This window comes from Scyliorhinus torazame, chromosome 9 (assembly GCF_047496885.1).
Source record: "Scyliorhinus torazame isolate Kashiwa2021f chromosome 9, sScyTor2.1, whole genome shotgun sequence".
In the NCBI taxonomy this organism is placed as follows: Eukaryota; Metazoa; Chordata; class Chondrichthyes; order Carcharhiniformes; family Scyliorhinidae; genus Scyliorhinus; species Scyliorhinus torazame.
Window position 1 is genome coordinate 64475681 of NC_092715.1, and position 13780 is coordinate 64489460.

General features: G+C 47.3%; 1 protein-coding gene across 3 annotated transcripts in view; it reads right to left on the bottom strand.

The window, feature by feature from the left end:
- crhbp (corticotropin releasing hormone binding protein) overlaps window positions 1–13780 on the bottom strand; it is a 69928-nt gene that overhangs the window by 18690 nt on the left and 37458 nt on the right. For all 3 annotated transcript variants that reach the window (XM_072516030.1, XM_072516033.1, XM_072516032.1), the window contains exon 5: window positions 8710–8852. In XM_072516030.1, coding sequence (XP_072372131.1) covers window positions 8710–8852 — 143 coding nt within the window. The remainder of the gene's footprint in view (window positions 1–8709; window positions 8853–13780) is intronic.

Below are 13780 nucleotides of genomic sequence, written 5' to 3' on the forward strand. Positions count from 1 at the left end.
AAACAGCTGTCTTTGCTCTATTCAAGTTATACAATACAGCTCACAGAAACATGAAGCAGTTGTTTGCTTTGCATCAACATAGGCTGTGAAGTATAATTCAGATGTCAAATCGCTTTATTTCAATTTATCGAAGCGATCAGTGCCCACCTCCAGCGGGTTGCGTCACTCCACTTTGTCTTCTCGCAGATGAAAGTTTAAATTGTTTTGTTAGCAGTCAGCCAATGTTTGAACACCTATAAGCAGAGTTTTATGTATGCTCGAAAATTCACACAAACAGAAATCCATTTTCACTGGCCAGCGAATGACACTGCACCTAATGTAATGATATATCTCGTGCCAGTGTAGTAAAGGGTTAACATCTGAAACTATGTATAAATCAAACGTTAGATGACGTTACTAATTCACCGTATAAAAAAAACAGCATCTCTAGGAATTTTGGGAGAAGCTGAAGGGAACATGATGAGAAGCTTAGGAGAACAGAGTGAGAATTGATTGTAGAGATATTGGGGGCGATTCTCCGATATTGAGGACAAGTGTTCATGCTGTCGCGTTTCACAACGGCGCAAACAGGGCACGGACACAACCTATTCTGGCTCCCAAAGGGGGCCAGCACGGCGCTGGAGCAGTTCATGCCGCTCCTGCGTCCTTATGCGGCGCCCGCACCAACCCGCTCATGCGCAGTTGGGGCAGCCCAATCCTGCGTATGCGCAGTTGGGCCGCGCCAACCTGCGCATGCACGAGGAACGTCTTACGCACGCCTGTCCCTCACCAACATGGAGCTGGTGTTCTGGAGCCGCGCGCGGAAGGAGGTAGGCCCGGGGGGGGTAAGAGGCTGGCCCGCCGATCGGTGGGCCCCGATCGCGGGCCAGACCCCATCGGAGGCCACCCCGGTGAAGGAGCCCCCCCCCACCCCCCCACAGGCCGCCCCCCCCCAGCGTTCCCGCAGAGTTCCCGCTGGCAGGGATCAGGGGTGGACGGCGCCGGCGGGAACCTGTCGTGTCGTAGCGGCCGCTCGGCCCATTCGGGCCGGAGAATCACCACCCGCCGGATCTCCGAGCGGCCTGGTGCGAATCGCGCGCCGCTAGTTTCTGGGGGGGGGTGGGAGAATCACGTGAGGGGGTCGGGGCGGCATGGCACGATTCACGCGGTGCCCCGGCGGTCTCCCACCCGGGGGGGGGGGTTGGGGTGGGGGGAGGAGAATAGCGCCCATAGCATGAGGTGAAGTCATAGTGTATTTTATTCGTCAGATAGAATATTGATTACTGTACTACAGATTCAGAATTATTAGTTTAGTACCGGTTACTCAGTAAAGTGTGCGAACCTAATAAAAGTTAGGAGTGTAAAATAAATTTATTTTGATTCAAACTTCTTATTTTCATTTTCTTTGTCAACACTACAGGCACATTTCTCCGATATGGAGGCCAAGTGTTCGCGCCGGCGTGAACGCCGTCGCGTTTCATGACGGCGCGAACAGGGCCCGGGCATGACCTATTCTGGACCCCACAGGGGGCCTGCACGGCGCTGGAGTGGTTCACGCTGTTCCAGCGTCTTTACATGCCGCCAAATGGGCGCCGCGCCAACCCGCATATGCGCATGACACTGCACCTAATATTCTCCGATATTGAGGACAAGTGTTCATGCCGTCGCGTTTCACAACGGCGCAAACGGGCCATGCCATCCTGCGCATGCGCGGAGAACGTCTTACACACATCGGCCCCTCACCAACATGGCGCTGGTGTTCTGGGGCCGCGCGCGGAAGGAGGTAGGCCCGGGGAGCGAGAGGCCGGCCCGCCGATCGGTGGGCCCCGATTGCGGGCCAGACCCCATCGGTGGCCACCCCGGTGAAGGAGCCCCCCTCCCTCCCCCACAGGCCATCCCCCCAGCGTTCCCGCCGGCAGCAACCAGGGGTGGACGGCGCCGGCGGGAACCTGTTGTGTCGTAGCGGCAGCTCGGCCCATCTGGGCCGGAGAATCGCCGCTCGTCGGTTCTCCGAGTGGCCCGGTGCGAATCGCGCGCCGCTGGTTTCTGGGGGGGTGGGAGAATCGAGTGCGGGGGTCGGGGCGGCGTGGCGCGATTAGCGCGACGCCCCGGCGATTCACCCACCCGGCATGGGGGGGGGGAAAGAATAGCACCCTACATATTTGGCTATCTTGAAGGAAAAGGGCAAGGAATATAAAACCTAATGGTTCCTTGTCACTTTCCGTAGCTACCTTCAACATGTCAAGGAGCTGAAACCTGTGTGTGGCAGTGGAGATTAACAATGTATTCCTATCTAAGGGAATATGTAATGTATATTGCAATTAATAGAGCTATGATTGGTGAAACCAGGCAACAAGTTACATGAAGCTCATGAGAGTTGACTATACTTGTACAAAATTAATACATTGCAGATTTATGACATAGGCTTATTTTAGTACATACAGTGAACAATTATTTTGTGAAGGTCACAATAGTCCCCAAATACTCATACAGGGAAATTTGCTCAATCATCTCCAATTTGCTTATTTTTCTGTATGGGTTCATCAATTGAGAAATGAAACATTTTCACCTTTTTGCATTAAGTATCAACCACAAGGAAGCGAGGTGAAGTATCGTCAGGTGTAAACAGATTATAGCTGCTCTCACTTCAATGATCTCTGTTCTATCCCAACTTAATGCCGTAAAACCAGTGTCAGGAAAACATTAACTGGTATCACATTTTCATTTCAACAAAAAACATAAACACCTCCAGGCGCTTTGCAGAAGCGTTATAACAATCTCAACGACGTAAGGAAAATCTTAAGACAGATGACCAAAGGTATGGTCAAAAAGGAAGGTTTCAGGTAGCATCTTAAAAAAGGAAAGAAAGGTGGGGAGGTTCATGAAGGGAATTCCAGAGCCAGCTGAAAGCACTGCTGCCAATTGTGGAGCAATGAACATCGGGCATGAGTCGGAGGATTGTGGGTCTGTAGGTGGCTACAGAGATAATGCTGGGCAAGGCCTTGGAGTGATTTGAAAACAAGGATCAGAGTTTCAAAATTATGACAGTGAGCACGGACAATGATGTTAATGTAGGTCAGTGAGCACAGACAATGATGTTAATGTGGGTCAGTGAGCACAGACAATGTTAATGTAGGTCAGTGAGCACGGGCAATGATGTTAATGTGGGTCAGTGAGCACAGACAATGTTAATGTAGGTCAGTGAGCACGGGCAATGATGTTAATGTAGGTCAGTGAGCACGGGCAATGATGTTAATGTAGGTCAGTGAGCACGGACAATGATGTTAATGTAGGTCAGTGAGCACGGACAATGGTGTTAATGTGGGTCAGTGAGCACGGACAATGATGTTAATGTGGGTCAGTGAGCACGGACAATGATGTTAATGTGGGTCAGTGAGCACAGACAATGATGTTAATGTAGGTCAGTGAGCACAGACAATGATGTTAATGTAGGTCAGTGAGCACGGACAATGATGTTAATGTAGGTCAGTGAGCACGGACAATGATGTTAATGTAGGTCAGTGAGCACAGACAGACAATGATGTTAATGTAGGTCAGTGAGCACGGACAATGATGTTAATGTGGGTCAGTGAGCACGGACAATGATGTTAATGTAGGTCAGTGAGCATGGACAATGATGTTAATGTAGGTCAGTGAGCACGGACAATGATGTTAATGTGGGTCAGTGAGCACTGACAGACAATGATGTTAATGTAGGTCAGTGAGCACGGACAATGATGTTAATGTAGGTCAGTGAGCACGGACAATGATGTTAATGTAGGTCAGTGAGCACGGACAATGCTGTTAATGTGGGTCAGTGAGCACGGACAATGATGTTAATGTAGGTCAGTGAGCACAGACAATGCTATTAATGTGGGTCAGTGAGCACGGACAAAGATGTTAATGTAGGTCAGTGAGCACGGACAATGATGTTAATGTAGGTCAGTGAGCACAGGCAGACAATGATGTTAATGTAGGTCAGTGAGCACAGACAGACAATGATGTTAATGCAAGTCAGTGAGCACGGACAATGATGTTAATGTAGGTCAGTGAGCACAGGCAGACAATGATGTTAATGTAGGTCAGTGAGCACAGACAATGATGTTAATGTGGGTCAGTGAGCACGGACAATGATGTTAATGTAGGTCAGTGAGCACGGACAATGATGTTAATGTAGGTCAGTGAGCACAGGCAGACAATGATGTTAATGTAGGTCAGTGAGCACAGACAGACAATGATGTTAATGCAAGTCAGTGAGCACGGACAATGATGTTAATGTAGGTCAGTGAGCACAGGCAGACAATGATGTTAATGTAGGTCAGTGAGCACAGACAATGATGTTAATGTGGGTCAGTGAGCACGGACAATGATGTTAATGTAGGTCACTGAGCACAGACAATGATGTTAATGTAGGTCAGTGAGCACGGACAATGATGTTAATATAGGTCAGTGAGCACGGACAATGATGTTAATGTAGGTCAGTGAGCACGGACAATGATGTTAATGTAGGTCAGTGAGCACGGACAATGATGTTAATGTAGGTCAGTGAGCACGGACAATGATGTTAATGTAGGTCAGTGAGCACGGACAATGATGTTAATGTAGGTCAGTGAGCACGGACAATGATGTTAATATAGGTCAGTGAGCACGGACAATGATGTTAATGTAGGTCAGTGAGCACAGACAATGATGTTAATGTAGGTCAGTGAGCACAGACAATGATGTTAATGTAGGTCAGTGAGCACAGACAATGATGTTAATGTAGGTCAGCGAGCACAGACAATGATGTTAATGTAGGTCAGTGAGCACGGACAATGATGTTAATGTAGGTCAGCGAGCACAGACAATGATGTTAATGTAGGTCAGTGAGCACGGACAATGATGTTAATGTAGGTCAGTGAGCACAGACAATGATGTTAATGTAGGTCAGTGAGCACGGACAATGATGTTAATGTAGGTCAGTGAGCACGGACAATGATGTTAATGTGGGTCAGTGAGCACAGACAATGATGTTAATGTATGTCAGTGAGCACAGACAATGATGTTAATGTAGGTCAGTGAGCCCGGACAATGATGTTAATGTAGGTCAGTGAGCACGGACAATGATGTTAATGTAGGTCAGTGAGCATGGACAATGATGTTAATGTGGGTCAGTGAGCATGGACAATGATGTTAATGTAGGTCAGTGAGCATGGACAATGATGTTAACGTAGGTCAGTGAGCACGGACAATGATGTTAATGTAGGTCAGTGAGCACGGACAATGATGTTAATGTAGGTCAGTGAGCACAGACAGACAATGATGTTAATGTAGGTCAGTGAGCACGGACAATGATGTTAATGTAGGTCAGTGAGCACGGACAATGATGTTAATGTGGGTCAGTGAGCACAGACAATGATGTTAATGTATGTCAGTGAGCACAGACAATGATGTTAATGTAGGTCAGTGAGCCCGGACAATGATGTTAATGTAGGTCAGTGAGCACGGACAATGATGTTAATGTAGGTCAGTGAGCATGGACAATGATGTTAATGTGGGTCAGTGAGCATGGACAATGATGTTAATGTAGGTCAGTGAGCATGGACAATGATGTTAACGTAGGTCAGTGAGCACGGACAATGATGTTAATGTAGGTCAGTGAGCACGGACAATGATGTTAATGTAGGTCAGTGAGCACAGACAGACAATGATGTTAATGTAGGTCAGTGAGCACGGACAATGATGTTAATGTAGGTCAGTGAGCCCGGACAATGATGTTAATGTGGGTCAGTGAGCACGGACAATGATGTTAATGTAGGTCAGTGAGCATGGACAATGATGTTAATGTAGGTCAGTGAGCACGGACAATGATGTTAATGTAGGTCAGTGAGCATGGACAATGATGTTAATGTAGGTCAGTGAGCACGGACAATGATGTTAATGTAGGTCAGTGAGCACGGACAATGATGTTAATGTAGGTCAGTGAGCACAGACAGACAATGATGTTAATGCAAATCAGTGAGCACAGACAATGATGTTAATGTGGATCAGTGAGCACAGGCAATGATAAGTTAGCCGGATTTGGAGGGAGTTAAGACTTGGGCAGTAGAGTTTTGGATTACCTCAAATTTTGAGGATAGAACAACGGAGGATGGCATGCAGTGCACTCCAAGTCATGGAGTTACAAAGGCGTTAATGAGGTTTCAGCAGATGAGCTGAGGGATGCTGTTGGATAATGTTATGCAAGTGGACATAGGTGGCCTCAACAATGGCAGGTATATGTGATCAAATGTTCATCACATGGTCAGATATGATACCAAGGTTACGGACACCATGGTTGGGCCTCTGACAATTTGCCAGTGAGAAGGCTCGAGTTAGTGACTAAGAAATAGAGTTTGCTGCAGTGGCAATCATCTCTGTAACCTCTACAGTGAGACTGGCAACTTCATAGCAATTAGCGTCAAACTGGATTTTTAAAAAATGGTTGTACCCATGCTTTTACAGGCCAGGATTGAGGGAATTGAGGGATTAAGTGTATTCGCAGATATCTTCACTGCTCCGCTCTGAGGTCCCCAGCCCCTTCAAGAAGACTACCATAATACTAGTACCAAAGAAGACAAGGTAGCCTGCCTCAACGACTACCGACCCTGACATCGGTTATCATGAAATGCTTCGAGCGGCTAGTCATGAGACGGATCACTGCCAGCCTCCCATTCGGTCTCGATCCACTGCAGTTTGCCTATCACTGCAACCGTCCACAGCAGATGCTGTCTCCCTGGCTCTACAATCAACACTCAAACATCGCAACAACAAGGACACCTACATCAGACTGCTGTTCATCAACTACAGCTCCGCCTTCTACGCCATTATCCGGACAAAACTAATAACCAAACTCCGCAATCTGGAACTTGACCCCTCCCTGTGTAGCTGGATCCTCGACTTAATCACCACAGACCGCAATCTGCCAGGATAGGCAACAGCACCTCCTCCTCAATAGCCCTCAACTTCAGGGCTCGCAAGGATGTGTGCTCAGTCCTCTACTGTACTCGCTATACACACATGACTGTGTGGCAAGATTTAACTCCAACTCAATCTATAAGTTTACGGATGATACGACTGTGGTGGGCCATATGTCAAACAATGACGAATCAGACTTCAGAAGGGAGATAGATCACTTGGTTGCATGGTGTACCGAAAACAACCTCTCTCAAAATGTTGGAAAGACCAAGGAACTGATCATCAACTTCAGGAAGCGTAGCACGACACACACTCCCATCTGCATCAGTGGCTCCGAAGTGGAGATGGTCGATAGCTTTAGGTTCCTGGGGGTCACCATCACCAACAATCTGTCTGGTCCACTCACGTTGATGCAACAGTCAAGAAAGTCCAACAACGTCTCTACTTCCTACGGAAGCTAAAGAAATTTGGCATGTCTGCATCGACTTGGTATGGCAACTGCTCGGCCCAAGATCGCAAGATACTGCAGGGTGTGGTGAACTCAGCCCAACGCATTACACAAACTTGCCATCCCCACATTGATTCTATATACACCTCCCGCTGACTCAAGAAGGTAGACAGCATTATCAGAGACCCCTCCCACCCAGGCAATGCCTTCTTCCAGACCCTTCTATCAGGCAGAACGTACAGAAGTCTGAAGACCCACACATCCAAACATAGGAACAGCTTTTTCCCCACAGCTACAAGACTCCTCAACGACTCCCCCTCGGACTGATCTGTTCTCTGTAAGAACACTATTCACAACGTCCTATGCTGCTCTTGCATTTGCTTTGTTTGGCCCCTTGTTCCGCACTGTAACCAATCACAGTTTGCCGATGCACCATTTGTCAATGTTCTTTGTTAATTATTCTTTTTGTCTACTATGTACGTACTGTATACGTTTCCTTGGCCACAGAAAAATACTTTTCATTGTACTTCGGTACATGTGACAATAAATCAAATCAAATCACTTAAAATTCCATCTGACGTTCCAGAATTCTGATCTGGAGAAAGCACCTCTATAACCTCTGACTCTCCTCAGTTCCTGGAATGTTTGTGAACAGTTTTGATGTGTTGTCCTGTCCCCAAAACATCCAACATTCTGTAACCTGTCAGGTTCTTCATGCATACATGTTTTGGTTGTGCCCGAAATTCTGGGACACTTTCTTTAGCACCATGTCGGCAGTGTTACAGGTGGACCTAGAATCCAGTCCCCTGGGAACCATATTCGCGGTGTTGAACTTGCCGAAGCTCCAGACAGGGGCAGCGGCAGATATCTTAGCCTTTGCCTCGCTGGTGGGTTCGATTAGGTTGGAGATCAGTTTCTCCACCCTGTGTCTCAATACGGCTGGGAGATGTAATTGAGTTTCTGAGGCTAGTGAAGGTTAAATTTAGTTTAAGAGAGAATGATGGGGGGCGGGAGTTTCTGAAAGATGTCGCCATTTATTTCTCACTTTAAGAAATTAACCTCAGTCAGCAGCTAAATTGCTGAGTTAATTAATTAATTGTTTTCGGGTTGAGGAAAGATTTTTAAATGTTAGTTAAATTTGTGTAATGTAATTTATGTATAAGAAAAATTCTGAAAAAGCTAATAAAAATGTTTAGAAAGATTGTTCAGATTTTGCAGGATTCAGCAGCAAGCTTTTCCGAATGCTTTTGAAATCATAATTTAAAAAAATTAATTACAGTATTATGTGACGTGTTACATTACACACAATTGTAATCCAGCCTGAATTCTTTGTGGATCATAATTACCTGTAAGTCATTGAAATGTCCCAGGGTCAGCTCAGAGATCCTGATCTCGGTTGGATAAATGATGGAAAAGCTGCAGTTTCTCTTCTGATGCGGAATGACCAATGTGAATCTTCCATCAGGGGTCTGCGAAATCACATTGCAAGCTTTGTGGAAGAGCAAACAATACTTGAGAACCAGAATAGCTACAAAAGTGCAAGCTCTTCAGCTCTAAAGGCCTGGTTCTGCTTTCAATGCCAACCCTTTCATCCCATTTTATTTTGCTAGCCTGTGCTATTTCAAAGAACAAAGAAAAGTACAGCATAGGAACAGGGCTTTCGGCCCTCCAAGCCTGTGCCGACCATGCTGCCTGTCTAAACTAAAATCTTCCGCACTTCTGGGGTCCGTATCCCTCTATTCCCATCCTATTCATGTATGTGTCAAGATGCCCCTTAAACGTCACTATCGGCCCTGTTTCCACCATCTCCTCCAGCAGCGAGTTCCAGGCACCCACTACCCTCAGTGTAAAAAAACTTGCCTCGTACATCTCCTCTAAACCTTTCCCCTCGCACCTTAAACCTATGCCCCCTAGTAATTGACCCCTCTACCCTGGGAAAAAGCCTCTGACTATCCACTCTGTCTATGCCCCTCATAATTTTGTAGACCTCTATCATGTCGCCCCTCAACCTCCGTCGTTCCAGTGAGAACAAACCGAGTTTATTCAACCCATCTTTTCATCTCCATCTTCATTTTACCCATTTTCACCAGTCCATTTCCTGAACATAGTGAAAGAGAATTCTCAGCCTCCCTCTGTGGATCTGGTCGGTAGCAGAGGGCAGTGGATCAGGGATGTGTTTCATCATGCCCCTCCCATTTCTCCATCGAGCCACACCTGTTCCATACAATATGCCAATCCATTTATCGAACATCTCTTGTAAAAGATATCTAAAAGGCAGATGCACATTGTCTGATGTATTTCTCGACACCTGTACCATGATAGTGCTGGGTGCCAAGGATGCCTGCTCGCCGCTGGAGCCCAACATTGCAACAGGAGTGGAGAGAACTCTTTTACATTTTAAAAATCCAGAATGCCTGTAAAATCAATTGATTGCATTGGCCAGAAGGCAAATTCCAAAATTTAAAAACATTCTGGATTTGAGGCCCAATACAGGCAGGCTCCCAAGTGCAAAATGGGCATCATCCCAAAAGGGAGTTTCACAATTGGCCCGAAGCAGGAACATATCAATTGAGAATAAATTAGCTATTCCACTTTGTCAAGGGAGTAAAATGTGGGCCGAAGTATTCTAAAGAAACTGAGGTTCATTACTCCTTCCGACAATTCAACTAAAGTGAGGCATTAAGTATAATGTTCAAACAGATGTGAAAATGCTGAGTGCTTTTTAAGGTAATGCTCCATCAAGATTGATATATGGGAGTGCAAATTGAACAACATATATCATACATACATTTACAGTGCAGAAGGAGGCCATTTGGCCCATCGAGTCTGCACCGGCCCTTGGACAGAACACCCTACTTATTCCCACACCTCCACCCTATCCCCGTAACCCAGTAACCACACCTAAACTTTTTGGACATTAGGAGGCAATTTAGCGTGGTCAATCCACCTAACCTGCACATCTTTGGACTGTGGTAGGAAACCAGAGCACCCGGAGGAAACCCACGCAGGCACAGGGAGAAAGTGCAACCTCCACACAGGTAGTCACCCGAGGCCAGAATTGAACCCGGGTCCCTGGTGCTGTGAGGCAGCAGTGCTAACCATTGTGCCACCGTGCGGTCACTGTGGCTATTCCTCAGGTACAGAATTTGGGTTATGCTCTCTTGCATTCAATCTTTTCTGAAATATTGCTGGCTCTTGGAAGCTCTACTTATTGAATATCTCCCATATGGCATCTATTTGTACACATAAGGCACTGGATTACTCCCTAATCTAACAATCCACTCTTTGAACAATTACCCTCGAGCAATTGGAGTTAATGACCAAACAGCGTACACATAGAGTTAATGTAGTTTGCAGTGTTGAAAGGAGAAATATGTCAGAACACGCTTTCTGGAAACAAATCCCGAGAGCCTATTCTACTGCTTTCTCTGTGCTGTATTACTTCTGATAGAGGGGGTCAACATACAATTCTCATCATGCATTTGCTCAGCTCGAGCCACAAACTGATTTAATGGCTGTGTAATGTTCAAAAGACATCATGCATGAAGCCAGACTGAATGCTCGTTGTGCTAACGTAAGCACGTGGTAGCTACTTTAAAAGCTTTTTTTTCTTCTAGGCTGTGCTGAAAGCTTCATCATATCTTACAGCTAAAGCATATTGTTTTAAATGAATTCTTGGTTGACAATAAGTACCCAAAGATGAGGTGCAAGGCTAGGAATCAATCCTCGCAGGTTTTCAGGTCCAGACTCAGTGGGCAGCAAGTCGAGTTCGGACCCCAATGATGGGTGAAATGGGGGTCACAACCCCACACTATGTGACGAAAATTTTCCCGTCAATGATTTACTCTGAATTGTCCAGTTAGTGGGCAGAGAGTGGGCTCGGCCTCCAATTAAGAATGGCAGGTTGGGTCTGGATGTTGGAGGACCAGCAGGAGGCTCTCCAGCTCAAAGGGAAATGTAATAATCTACAGGAGGCAGGGGTTCTGTCACCACACCGGTATTTATTTGCAGTAACTTATATACAAGAGCAGCTCCAATGGTGCTGCTAGCATTCCAGTCAACTTAAGACTGCCTCACAAAGCCTACACAGGTGCTTATATGGGCCCCCTCAATGAGCTATCATTGAGGGAGCTCATACTCCAATTGGCCAACCAATAATGCCAATTGGAGGTCATTACACCCCTCCCCCCAAGGAATTCCTGCCAGCTGGCATTCCTCTGAGCTTCTTCTTGCTCCTCCTGTCAGGGTCTGTCACCTGTGTCGTCCGCCGGGTCGTTCTCCGACGTGGGTGGGGTGTACCTTATAGGTGCCTGTCTTTTCCTTGACGACCCTTGGAAGTTGTACTTCCTCCTCCTCGGGGAGAGGTGTCGCAGCGGCCTCGTCGAACGTGTCCATCTCCGACGACTGGATGACGGGGTCTGGAGAAATTGCTCGGGGCTGGGGATCTTTCCCGTCTGAGCTATCCCAGCTTGAGGCAGTCCTGCTTCGACTGCCTCCAGGTGTGGTTCTGCTGCCCTTATTTGGTCTAGGTGTTTCTTCAGCACCTTACCTCCTATCGAAACTTGATATGATATGGGCCCTGTTTGGGACCTTACCATGCCTTTGACCCACGTTGGTCCATTCCCATAATTCTTGACCCAAACCGGTGCCCCCACCTGGAAATGTCTCTGCTGCCGATTATTATCATGCCCCCTGCATTGGACCTCCTGTTGTTTCTCCACTTTCCCCGTTAAATTTGGGAAAAGGAGACTCAGCCTCGTTCGCAGCCGCCTTCCCATTAAGAGTTCAGCTGGCGGTATGCCCATTGTGGAATGCGTCCTGTAATCAAACAGCCAGCGGGAGAGCTTTGTGTCCATTGACGCTGCCGGCTGCTTCTCGAATCCCGCTTTTAGTGTCTGGACCGCTCTCTCTGCGAGGTCGTTGGACGGTAAGGGGCCGTTTTGATGTGGCGGACTCAGTTTCCCTTTAGGAATTTTCCAAATTCCCCACTTGTGAATGCCGTTCTGTTGTCCGATACCAATACCTCCGGAGGTCCATGTGTTGCAAACGAGGCCCTGAGCTTTTCAATTATCGATGCTGTGGTTGCCGCGTTTACCTGGTGGACGTCCAACCATTTGGAGTGGGCGTCCACTATCACCAAAAACATTGAGCCCATGAAAGGGCCGGTGTGGTCAATATGCAGGCGGGTCCACGGTCTGCCTGGCCATTCCCATGGGTGCAATGGCGCAGCTGGTGGCACTCTTTGTCCCTGTTGGCACTCCTGGCACCGACGTACCAAGGCTGCTATGTCGGTGTCCAGTCCTGGCCACCAAACGTAGCTTCGAGCTAGCATCTTCATTTTAGATGCCCCTGGGTGTCCGTGATGTAACTCGGTTAAGATTGCCCGACGGCCCTGAGCTGGGACTATTACCCGGGCTCCCCATAATAGGATACCGTCTTCTACGGTTATTTGGTCCCTTCTGTTCCAGTATGGGTGCATCTGGGGCTCCACTGGTCTCTCCAGTTCCCCTGTTAGCAGTAAATGCTTCATCTTGGCTAAAATGCGTCTTTTTGCGTCCACAACCGAATATCTTGTGCGTCCACTGGTAGGGTGTCCAAAAAATTTAGAGTCATTACTGTCTCCTCTACTTTCGGTATTAGCGGCGGGGTGTCTGGGAGGGGAAGTCTGCTCAAAGCATCTGCATTTGTTACTCGCGTTCCCGGTCTGTGCTCCAGAACGTATCTAGACGCCGCCAGTAGCAACGCCTAGCTTTGGATTCTAGCTGATACAATTGGGGGTATTGACTGGTCTTCTTTTAATAACCCTAATAACGGCTTATGGTCCGTCACTATGGTGAATTTCCGCCCATACGGATACTGGTGAATTTTTTTTACTGCAAATATCACCGACAGTCATTCCTTCTCGATTTGGGCGTATTTTCTCTCAGCCATCGGCAAGGCCCAGGAAGCATAGGCTATTGGCCGTTCTTCCCCATTCCTTCCTCTATGGGCTAAGACGGCTCCTACCCCGTAAGGTGATGCGTCACACGTGACCACCAACTCCTTCCTTGGGTCATAATGCTCTAGGACATTTTCGGATGACAGCTGCTCCTTAATGTCCCTAAATGCTCGGTTTTGGCGGGCGGACCATTTCCATTCTTGTCCCTTTTTTAATAGCTGGTGGAGGGGGTTCTAGGATGGACGCCCTATTGTCAATAAATTTGCCATAATATGTTACCAATCCTAGAAATGATCGTAGCTCCTGGACCGTGGTGGGAGCTGGGGCTTCTTTTATTGCCCTTACTCGGTCTTCCAATGGGTGTAAGCCCGACTCGTCTACTTTATATCCCAGGTACGTCACTTGTGGGGCCAGAAAAACACATTTTTCTCTTTTCAGCCATACGCCTGCCTTTGCGAAATGCCTGAGCACTTCCTCCA